The sequence below is a fragment of the Schistocerca gregaria genome, chromosome 3 (genome assembly GCF_023897955.1).
Source record: "Schistocerca gregaria isolate iqSchGreg1 chromosome 3, iqSchGreg1.2, whole genome shotgun sequence".
NCBI lineage: Eukaryota > Metazoa > Arthropoda > Insecta > Orthoptera > Acrididae > Schistocerca > Schistocerca gregaria.
In genome coordinates, this window is record NC_064922.1 from 786,821,908 (window position 1) to 786,834,385 (window position 12,478).

Sequence of the window (12,478 nt, forward strand, 5' to 3'; positions counted from 1 at the left end):
TCCCCTTCAGAGGTAGAGTTTCATCAAAGAGCTTTAGATTCCAACTTGAGTGTTGGATATGCCTCTTTTCGTGAATGGCACCATAACAGTCTTCTTAGGATTAACTCTTAAATCTTGTTTAATGCACCAGTCTTGCTCAATGTCCAATCCTCCTTGTGCCATATTTCTAACTGTGTCAATAAATTTGCCAGGTATTACTATGGCAAGGTCATCTGCTTATCCTTGGGCAGAAGCATCGTCTGAAATTTAGTTCCTCAAGGAGTTTGTTCACTACTAGATTCCACAATAAAGGAGACAGAACTCCTCCCTGTGGGCAACCTCTAGTGCCATCTTTTCATTCATCATGGTAGCCGCTACCTTCCTTCCACTAAGAATTGCCCTGGTCCACCTACATATAGTGGTCCCTAGGTCATGCACCTTACCATGGAATTGGAGGTTTGTTACTGAAGGCCCCCTTGATATCCAGGAAGATGCAGAGGGCTATTTCTTGGAAGTTAAGTACTTTCTCCACTCTCCCAACGAGTTGATGGAGAGCTGTCTCACATGGTTTACCTGGTTGATGCGCGTGTTGGTTTGAATGTATAGGTGGTCCTAATTAGCCTCCTCTCTCGAATGTATACATTAACCAGTTTCTCCAGTGCTTTGAGAATGGAGGAGGACAGACTGATTGATATCATATCCTTGACCTTGGTATGATCAATTCTCCCTGGCTTTGGAATGAAGACAACCTCACTGCCCTCCAAGCATTGGGAATGATTCCTACTGCTAGGCTAACCGTGAATAACCTGCTTAGAACTCTTATGAGATACTCTCCTGCCTGTTGCAGGAGAGCTGGAAGGATTCCACCTGGACCAGGCGACTTGAATGGTTGGAATGCTCCCACTGCCCATTGGATTTTATTGAAGTCCACACACTCCTTGGCCAATTCCCAGTCCTCTCTTAGAGTACCTGAGAACCATTGTCCCTCTGGAATCACATTCTGGTCTGTGTTGTCTGGCAGAGCATATTGAGGAAAGTCTCTTCTGCCGTCTTTGCATATTCTCCATCCTCCATCATCACTGTACCTCCTGGATTGGTTGGTACTCTAGAGAGGATTCTGTGAAGTCTGGCTTGAGCAGCCATGCTCTCCACTTCCTCACAGAACACCTTATAGGATGCCTCCTTTGCTTGTCTGATTGCGAGGTTGTAGTTGACAAGGGCCTCACAATATTTTGTCCTTTATGTTTCACACAGTTAAACAGTCTACATACCTGTTTTCTTTGCGTTTCCAAGTTGTTATTCCACCAAGGCACACTCCTGTTTGTGCACTTATTGGTGGTTGTGCAGTTACCCAGTTACCTGATGTGAGGTCACTATGGCAGAGGTAACAGCCTCTGCTACTTCCTCAAACTTTACTGTATTCCTTATCGAGGTTTTAATTTCCGATAATCCTTAGTCAAGGTCCCTCCTACATGTCACCCAGTCTGTTTTCCTGGGATTCCTATAGGTCATGGGTTGTCTGATTCCCATTTCAACCTTGAATTTAATGTTCATGTGGTCTGATGAGGATGGCTCTAAAGCCAAAAGCCATTGTTGGACATAGCTGCCCTCCATCATGGAACCAAAGGTTATGTCAATTATATCTCCCCTTCTGCTATTCCTGAATGTAGGTTCATTGCCCCTATTCAGGACCTCCAAGTTGTTAGCTAAAAGAAATTCAAGAAGGTACTCAACTCTACTGTTAGTATCCTAGCTGCCACACACTAGGTTGTGGGCATTCGCATTACATCCCACCAACAGTTGGTGACCTTGCCAATGGCAAGCTTCTACCAGTCTCCTCACCTCCAAAGGAGGAGGAGAGCTATCTTTGTAAGGAAGGTATGCTGAGGCCAAAACAATTTCCCTCGTGATACCTTCCTTGCATTGCTGCATTCTAATGGTCACTAGGACCCTGGAGCAGAAATCCATTTCTTACATAGATGCATAGTCTGGAGTTTCTTAGATTTCTAGCCTAAATCAGCTTACCTCCAGTGCCACCGAGGCCCGATACACCCCCTTTAAATAAGAAAGGTTCTTGTATCAGGGCCAAGTTCACTTCCTGCCTCCCGAGGCAGCAGCTCAGAGCAGCAGAGGCCTCTTTACTGTGCTGCAGATTAATCTGCAGCACCTCCAGTCTCTGTCTTGCTGCAATCATTGGCTTTGTGGTCTTTGATAACCCTGACGGTGACCTGCAAAAACCCTAAAGTCAATTTCACGTCTTGCTCTCGCATCACCTTCAGGAACTTCTCTCCAACCTCAACCACCAGGCTTTGTCCCTCTGGTTGATCACTCTCCAGTCTTCTGTTGAGACTTGGGTTCTGGACCCCTATTTTCTCGAATAGAGTGTTAGGAGAGACATCCCTAAGGATCTTTGGTACCCATGTTGATACCTTTGAGGCCTTAAGGAGCTCTGCTGCCATCTTGACCAGCAGCTATGCATCTTCCCACGGGGATATCATGGGCACCTTGTCCTTAAACCATTCCACCATGTGCACTCCCTCCTCACAGACAAAAATGAGGGCACCACAATCTAGATAAACCCTCCCTGAAGTTGGGTCCTGGACTAGCGTCCCCCGTCCCCCTGTCCCCCCCAATCTTTTCAGAGAGGACCATCTGTACAAGTTCCTCCTGGTTCCTCCTCCTCCTACTGCAAGGTGATGGCTACCAGTGGATATTCCTGGATAAATGCCATCTTAAAAACCGAGACTGCAGTACTAACGGTCTGTTTCCCTATTTCTTGCCTTGTTTGTTTTCTGAGCTCACTTATCCAGGGAGGAGGGAGTCTTAGATTCCTCCCTTTTCCTCTTGCTACCTGTCTTCAACATTGTGGAGGGTTTGCGAATCCCCTTCAACCTGAGACAGTTTTTTCTTAGGTTCAAGCCGCTTTAATTCCCTGCACTTGTCTTTAGGAAGCCATTCTTTCCCTTCCCTTTTTCTCTGTTCCCTGAGTAGTTTTCTTCCTCTGGGCCCCAGACGAGGCTTTAATCTTGATCTGATCCAACTTCTCAATTACATTTCCCACTTCTGGCTCAGGTCTAGACCCTGATTCAGTAGTGGGAATGCCTTACATCGGTCTTGACCCTGATGTTTGGGTGTCTGAGGTCTCAGTTTGTTTTAATTTATTTTCTTTAGTCATGTTCATATTGGTCCCATGAGATTTGGGGATCTACACGGTCCACACCACAAATACCCTGCGCGATGTAAGGCCACTCACTAAGTGAGGTCACCCAGTATCCCTGAGGCTCCATTTGCGACACATCTTCCCATGTGCCACATACCCCTCGGCATGGATCGCATCACACCTTGGGTTGGGAAAGGAAATTGGGCAAGGACTAGAAGTGGATAGGGAAGATGGGAAGTTGTCGGACACTCTTAGTCTGATCCATTGGCTGAAGCCTTTCCGGCAGTAGGTCTTCTGCCTTCGGCATGGCCTTCAGCTTCACCCAGATACAAGCCTCTCCACCTGCAAGGACAGTACTTCGTCAAGGTGGTGTCCCCCGGAGAGGCCCAGTGGCTTAACGGTATGGTAAGTTGTTATCTTTACCCCTTCCATTGTTTGTATTCCCCTCAGAACTTTACAGAATCATATTGCACAGTGTATCTGTTAACTGGATAATGAGATAGGAAGGGGGGGGGGGGGGGGGCAAATACAGAAAGTGTTGTCTGTCACGTGTGACTATATTTCAATGGCTGCACGTATCCACTCTTCTGGACACAAATAGTCTGATGAATGCTAAATTTACTGGTGTATTGTGATACAAAATCTCATGCAAAAATTGATTTCTGTGGCTCAGTGAGCATTTTTTTTCCCCCAGGTTTGCTGCGGCTCCTGATGCTACAACATTACGATTAACAGCGTCCCAAGAAATTCTTGCATTAATGAAGAAGAAACCACAGATAGTTCTGTAAGTTGAATTTAATCATTTCCATCATGATTGTAACATAATAATTAGTGTTTACATGTGAAGCCATACTGCCAGTAGATTTAATTCTGAAGTATTGAAATAATTTTTGCGTCTTTGTTCTGATGCCCAAATCAGCATTTGTAAATTGTCTTTGTGTATTAATGCACTTCAGTTATAGACTTTTCCTCTAAGATGCAGTGATAAGTAGTTATTTTTATCAACTTTCTATGCCTGTTAATTGTAATCTGCCAAATCAGTGCATAACAAAAAGAAAATAGAGCAAACATTTTCAAATTAAAATTTCTTAAGAAAACTACTGACAAAATAAATATAATTTAAAAAAGCAGTTACAGTATCGTGAATGACATTTAGGTACTGTTAACAGTAATCATCAGACTTGGAAGTCTGTTAAGCCTTGCACCAGGTGACTGGTCTACCTGTCAAGAGGCCCTCGCCACATGCACATTTCATTTCACTAAAGTGATACTGTTATTATGGTCTTCAGTCCAAAAACTTCTGCTTACCGTACTCATCTCTTGGACCCCAGCTATGATTTTTACCCCCTCCCCCACGACTTCCATCCAATGTTAAATTACAACAGCAGCATCTCAGAATGAGTCTTATCAACCTATCCCTTCTTTTTGTCAAGTTGTTCCACAAATTTCTTGTCTCATCACCTCATTAGTTATGCGATCTACTTACTAATTTTTCTGAAACACCCCAATTAAAAAGCTTCTATTCACTGTTTGTCTAAACTGTTTATCATCCTTGTCTAACTTCCATACGTCTGGCTACACTCCAGACAAATGCCTTCAAGCCCACATTTTATATCTTCTCTACTTTAGCTCTCGTCAGATATTTTGCTGCCCAAATAACAGGACTTTTCCACTATGTTTAGTGTCATGTTTCCTAATCTAATTCAACCAGAATCACCTGATTTAATTCAGCTACATCCTACACACATCAAAAAAAGTTTTGCATCACTCTGGTTCCCAGAACTCCTGAAGATAGATGTTGACTGTGGATACTGTATCTCAGACACAGTCCCTTTGACTGCTCAGGGATATCACTAAACCCACTCAAATATGTAAACAGCCATGCATGAGCAGCACTTATTAGATGGAGGGGGTCCGACAGCCAATCAGTGCCAGTCATTCCACCAGGAAGGATGTACACGGCTCGTGTTGTCTGTAGTTCAATCATGCCTAGACAGTCAATACCGCGGTTCGCTCGCATCCCTGTTGTTACTTTGTGCCAGGAAGGGCTCTCAGCAAGGGAAGTGTCCAGGCATCTCAGAGTGAACCAAAGTGATGGTGTTTGGACATTGAGGAGATACAGAGAGACAGGAACTGTCAATGAAATGCCTCACTCAGGCCACCCAAGATCTACTACTGCAGTGGATGACAGCTACCTACAGATTATGGCTCGGAGGAACCCTGACAGCAATGCCACCATGTTGAATAGTGCTTTTTGTGCAGCCACAAGACGTTGTGTTAAGACTCAAACTGCATGCAATAGGCTGCATGATGTGCAACTTCACTCCTGATATCCAAGGCGAGGTCCATCTTTGCAACCACGACACCAAGCAGCATGTTACAGATGGGCCCAACAACATGCTGAATGGACCGCTCATGATTGGCATCACATTCTCTTCACCGATGAGTGTCGCATTTGCCTTCAACCTGACAACCATCGGAGACATGTTTGGAGGCAGCCTGGTCAGGCTGCATGCCTTAGACAGCAAAGTTGAGGTTCCCTGCTGTTTTGGGGTGGCATTATGTGGAGCTGACATATGCCGCTGGTGATTATGGAACGCGCCGTAACAGATGTACGATACACAAATGCCATCCTCGGACAAGTAGTGCAACCATATCAACAGTATATTGGCGAGGCATTCATCTTCATGGACGACAATTCGTGCACCCATCCTGCACATCTTGTGAATTACTTCCTTCAGGATAATGACTTCTGTGAAGTTTGGAAGGTAGAAGACGAGGTACTGGTGGAAGTAAAGCTGTCAGGATTTGGCGGGAGTCGTGCTTTGGTAGCTCAGATGGTAGAGCACTTGCCCACAAAAGTTGAAGGTCCCGAGTTTGAGTCTCAGTCAGGCACACAGTTTTAATCTGCCAGGAAGTTTCATAGCAGCGCACACTCTGCTGCAGAGTGAAAATCTCATTCTGGAAAAATTCCCCAGGCTGTGGCTACGCCATGTCTCCATAATATCTTTTCTTCCAGGAGTGCTAGTTTTGCAAGGTTCGTGAGAGAGCTTCTGTGAAGTTTGGAAGGTAGGAGACGAGGTACTGGTGGAAGTAAAGCTGTGAGGACAGGGCGTGAGTCGTGCTTGGGTAGCTCAGATGGTAGAACACTTGCCCATGAAAGGCAAATGTTCCAAGTTCGAGTGTCGGTCTGGCACACAGTTTTAATCTGCCAGGAAGTTTCATATCAGCGCACACTCTGCTGTAGAGTGAAAATCTCATTCTGAAATCTACTACTACTACTAATTCCATCTCTGGATTATTCTTTGGCTTCCTTTTCTTCTTGTTTAATGTACAGATCAAATACTATCAATGGTAAGCTACAACCTTGTCTTCCTCCTTTCACAACCACTGTTTTCCTTTCATGCCCTTGACTCTGTAAATAGTTTGTCAGTATTTTTCAACCATGAGTTATTAAACTGATAATTTGGTAATATTCACACCTATACAAAAATAATGTGACTTACCAAACAAAAGCGCTGGCAGGTCGATAGACACACAAACATACACACAAAACTCAAGCTTTCGCAACCAACGGTTGCTTCTTCAGGAAAGAGGGAAGGAGAGGGAAAGACGAAAGGATGTGGGTTTTAAGGGAGAGGGTAAGGAGTCATTCCAATCCCGGGAGCGGAAAGACTTACCTTAGGGGGAAAAAAGGATAGGTATATACTCATGCACACACACACACACACACACACACACACACACACATACACACATCCATCCATACATATACAGACACAAGCAGACATTTGTAAAGGCAAAGAGTTTGGGCAGAGATGTCAGTCGAGGTGGAAGTACAGAGGCAAAGATGTTGTTGAAAGACAGGTGAGGTAGGAGCGGCGGCAACTTGAAATTAGTGGAGGTTGAGGCCTGACGGGTATCGAGGAAAGAGGATATACTGAAGGGCAAGTTCCCATCTCCGGAGTTCTGACAGGCTGATGTTAGTGGGAAGTATCCAGATAACCCGGACGGTGTAACACTGTGCCAAGATGTGCTGGCCGTGCACCAAGGCATGTTTAGCCACAGGGTGATCCTCATTACCAACAAACACTGTCTGCCTGTGTCCATTCATGTGAATTGACAGTTTGTTTCTGGTCATTCCCACATAGAAAGCTTCACAGTGTAGGCAGGTCAGTTGGTAAATCCCGTGGGTGCTTTCACACGTGGCTCTGCCTTTGATCGTGTACACCTTCCGGGTTACAGGACTGGAGTAGGTGGTGGGGGGAGGGTGCATGGGACAGGTTTTACACCGGGGGCGGTTACAAGGGTAGGAGCCAGAGGGTAGGGAAGGTGGTTTGGGCATTTCATAGGGATGAACTAAGAGGTTACGAAGGTTAGGTGGATGGCGGAAAGACACTCTTGGTGGAGTGGGGAAGATTTCATGAAAGATGGATCTCATTTCAGGGCAGGATTTGAGGAAGTTGCATCCCTGCTGGAGAGCCACATTCAGAGTCTGATCCAGTCCCGGGAAGTATCCTGTCACAAGTAGGGCACTTTTGTGGTTCTTCTGTGGGAGGTTATGGGTTTGAGGGGATGAGGAAGTGGCTCTGGTTATTTGCTTCTCTACCAAGTCGGGAGGGTAGCTGCGGGATGCGAAAGCTGTTTTCAGGTTGTTGGTGTAATGGTTCAGGGATTCCGGACTGGAGCAGATTCGTTTGCCACGAAGACCTGGGCTGTAGGGAAGGGACCGTTTGATATGGAATGGGTGGCAGCTGTCATAATGGTGGTACTGTTGCTTGTTGGTGTGTTTGATGTGGACGGACGTGTGAAGCTGTCCATTGGACAGATGGAGGTCAACGTCAAGGAAAGTGGCATGGGATTTGGAGTAGGACCAGGTGAATCTGATGGAACCAGAGGAGTTAAGGGTGGAGAGGAAATTCTGGAGTTCATCTTCACTGTGAGGCCAGATCATGAAGATGTCATCAATAAACCTGTACCAAACTTTGGGTTGGCAGGCCTGGGTAACCAAGAAGGCTTCCTCTAAGCGGCCCATGAATAGGTTGGCGTACAAGGGGGCCATCCTGGTACCCATGGCTGTACGCTTTAATTGTTGGTATGTCTGGCTTTCAAAAGTGAAGTTGTGGGTCAGGATGAAGCTGGCTAAGGTAATGAGGAAAGAGGTTTTAGGTAGGGTGGCAGGTGATTGGCATGGAAGGAAGGGTAACAGATTGGGTAAGGATTCCAGGCATTCGAGAAAGTGGTTGGTGTCTTTGATAAAGAATGGGAGACTGCATGTAATGGATTGAAGGTGTTGATCTATGAAGGCAGAGATATGTTCTGTGGGGGCTTGGTAACCAGCTACAATGGGGCGGCTGGGATGATTGGGTTTGTGAATTTTAGGAAGAAGATAGAAGGTAGGGGTGCGGGGTGTCGGTGGGGTGAGGAGTTTGATGGAGTCAGGTGAAAGGTTTTGTAGGAGGCCTAAGGTTCTGAGGATTCCTTGAAGCTCCACCTGGACATCAAGAATGGAATTAGCTTGGCAAACTTTGTATGTGGTGTTGTCTGAAAGCTGATGCAGTCCCTCAGCCACATACTCCTGACGAGCAAGTACCACGGTCATGGAACCCTTGTCCGCCGGAAAAATGACGATGGATCGGTCAGCCTTCAGATCAAAGATAGCTTGGGCTTCAGCAGTGGTGATGTTGGGAGTAGGATTAAGGTTTCTTAAGAAGGACTGAGAGGCAAGGCTGGAAGTCAGAAATTCCTCCGCTGTGACGGAGGACGGAACTGTTCCAGGCAGGGTTCAATTTGGATAGTGTCTTGGGGAGTTGGATCCTTAGGGGTAGGATTAGGATCATTTTTCTTCATGGCAAAATGATATTTCCAGCAGAGAGTATGAGTGTAGGACAGTAAATCTTTGACGAGGGTTGTTTGGTTGAATCTGGGAGTGGGGCTGAAGGTTAGGCCTTCGGAAAGGACAGAGGTTTCGGATTGGTGAGAGAGGTTTGTGTGTGTGTATGTGCGATGGATGTGTGTGTGTGTGTGTGTGTGTGTGTGTGTGTGTGTGTGTGTGTGTGTGTGTGTGTGTGTGTGTGTGTACGAGTGTATACCTGTCCTTTTTTCCACTTGACGTAAGTCTTTCCGCTCCCGGGATTGGAATGACTCCTTACCCTCTCCCTTAAAACCCACATCCTTTCGTCTTTCCCTCCCCTTCCCTCTCTCCTGACTAAGCAACCATTGGTTGTGAAAGCTTGAATTTTGTGTGTATGTTTGTGTGTCTATCGATCTGCCAGCGCTTTCGTTTGGTAGGTCACATCATCTATGACTTACCAAGTGGGAAAGTGCTGGTAGATAGGCACAATAAAAAAGCACACACACAAAATTTCGAGCTTTCGCAACCCACGGTTGCTTCATCAGGAAAGAGGAAAGGAGAGGGAAAGATGAAAGGATGTTGGTTTTAAGGGAGAGGGTAAGGAGTCATTCCAATCCCGTGAGCGAAAAGACTTACCTTAGGGGGAAAAAAGGATAGGTATACACTCACACACAAACACACACACACATATCCATCCACACATATACAGACACAAGCAGACATATTTAAAGGCAAAGAGTTTGGGCAGAGATGTCAGTCGAGGCGGAAGTGCAGAGGCAAAGATGATGTTGCATGACAAGTGAGGTATGAGTGGCGGCAACTTGAAATTAGCGGAGATTGAGGCCTGGTGGATAATGGGAAGAGAGGATATATTGAAGGGCAAGTTCCCGTCTCCGGAGTTCGGATAGGTTGGTGTTGGTGGGAAGTATCCAGATAACTCGGACGGTGTAACACTGTGCCTTGATGTGCTGGCCGTGCACCAAGGCATGTTTAGCCACAGGGTGATCCTCATTACCAACAAACACTGTTTGCCTGTGTCCATTCATGCGAATGGACAGTTTGTTGCTGGTCATTCCCACATAGAAAGTGTCACAGTGTAGACAGGTCAGATGGTAAATCACGTGGGTGCTTTCACACATGGCTCTGCCTTTGATCGTGTACACCTTCCGGGTTACAGGACTGGAGTAGGTGGTGGTGGGAAGGTGCATATAATGTGACTTACCAAACAAAAGTGCTGACAGGTCGATAGACACACAAACATACACACAAAATTCAAGCTTTTGCAACCAACGGTTGCTTCTTCAGGAAAGTGGCCCTCTTTCCTGAAGAAGCAACCTATGGTTGCGAAAGCTTGAATTTTGTATATGTTTGTGTGTTTGTTTGTATGTCTATAGACCTGCCAGCACTTTTGTTTGGTAAGTCACATTATGTTTGTTTTTAGATATACTTTTCCTACGTGGAATGTTTCTATAAAATAGAAAGAAACGTCCACATGGGAAAAATATATTAAAAACAAAGATTCCAAGACTTACCAAGCGGGAAAGCTCCGGCAGACAGGCACAATGAACAAAACACACAAACACACACACAGAATTACTAGCTTTCGCAAGCGATGGTTGCTTCTTCAGGAAGGAGAGGGAAAGACGAAAGGATGTGGGTTTTAAGGGAGAGGGTAAGGAGTCATTCCAATCCCGGGAGCGGATATATTACGTTCTTCCTGAAGTGTGAATGTATTTCACTTTTGTCGTACATTTTGAAAACCAGGTGGAATATTTTTGTAATGACTATCAGTAGTTCAGATGAAATGTCGCCTACTCGAGGGGCCTTGTTTCGGCTTAGGTCTTTCAATGCTCTGTCAAATTCTCCTCCCAGTATTCATATCTTCCATCTCATTTTCATATACATCATCTTCCCTTTCTATAATATTGTCTTAAAATTCATCTACCCTGTATAGAACCTCTTTATACTCCTTCCTCTCCGCTTTCCCTTCTTTGCTTAGTACTGGTTTTCCATATGAGCTCTTGATATTCGTACAGCTGCCTCTCTTTTCTCCAAAGGCCTCTTTAATTATCCAGTAGGCAGTATCTGTTTTTCTCCTAGTGAAACATGCTTCACAATCCTTAAATTTGCCTTCTAGCCGTTCCTCCTTAGTCATTTTGCTCTTATACATCTACATTCACACATACATACTATACATTCACTGCAAGCCACGTATGATGTGTGGTGTCAGGTACCACTACTAGTCACTTCCTTTCCTGTTCCATTTGCAAGTAGAATGAGGAAAAAACAAGTCTGTATGCCTCTGTAAGAGCTCTAATTTCTCTAATCTTATCTTCATGGCCCCTTTCACAAAATGTCTGTTGGCGTCTTTGAAATCATTCTGCAGTCAACTTCAGATGCCGGTTTGCTCAAAAAGAGTTCCTCAGAAAGACCCTTGTCTTCCTTCCAGGGAGCCCCATTTAGGTTCCCAAGCCATCTCTGTAATACTTGCATATTGTTTGAACCATCAGTAACAAATCTAGTAGACTACCACTAACTTCCACTCAGTCTCATTTTTTAGACATTTGTATTCCCTTTCACCTGCTTCATTTGCTGCATTTTTATAGTTTCTCATTTCAGCATTTAAATTCAGTATCTCCTATCATATCCTAGGATTTCTACTTGGCCTTTTCTTTTTACCTGTTTGATCCTCTGCAGCCTTCACTATTTCATCTTTCAAGGCTACCCATTCATCTTCCACTTCCTTTCCCCTGTTCTAGTCAATTGTGGCGTAATGCAACAACTGAAACTCTGAACAACTCTGGTTCTTGCAGCTTATCCAGGTCGCATCTCCGTAATTTTGTACCTTTTTGCAGTTTCTTCAGTTTTAATCTACAGTTCATAACTAATAAATTGTGGTCAGAGTCCACATTGGCCCCTGAAAATAAAAATGTGTTCTATTTAAAAACTGGTTCTGAAATCTCTGTATTACCATTATGTAATCAATTGGGAACCTTCCATTCTCTCCAGGTCTCTTCCACATGTTTTTCCATGTTTCTTAAACCATTTGTTAGTGTTGATTAAATTATGCTCTGTGCAAAATTCTAGCAAACAGCTTCCTCTTTAATTTCTTTCCCCCAGTCCATATTCACTTACTGCTTCCTTATCTCTTCTTTTTCCTACTGTGGATATCCAGTCCCTCATCACAAATAAATTTTTCTCACTCTTAAGTATCTGAATAATTTCTTTTATCTCATAATACATTTTTTCAAGATCTGCTAGTTGGCATATAAACTTGTACTAGTGTGGTTTGGTATGTATCTTGGCTATTATAATGTGTTCACTGTGCTGTCCATGGTAGCTTACCCACATTTCTAATTTCTTATTCATTATTAAACCTGATCCTTCATTGCCACTCTTAAATTTTGTATTTACAACCTTTTATTGACCTTACCAGAAGTCCTGTTCCTTCTGTCACTGAACTTCACTAATTCCCACTATATCAA

The 12,478-nt window shown here is 44.5% G+C and overlaps 1 protein-coding gene across 1 annotated transcript in view; it reads left to right on the top strand.

Annotated features, from left to right (window-relative positions):
• LOC126354233 (Werner syndrome ATP-dependent helicase-like) overlaps positions 1–12,478 on the top strand; it is a 225,398-nt gene that overhangs the window by 179,993 nt on the left and 32,927 nt on the right. The window contains exon 12 of the mRNA XM_050003728.1: positions 3,834–3,923. Within this exon, the coding sequence (XP_049859685.1) occupies positions 3,834–3,923 (90 nt within the window). The remainder of the gene's footprint in view (positions 1–3,833; positions 3,924–12,478) is intronic.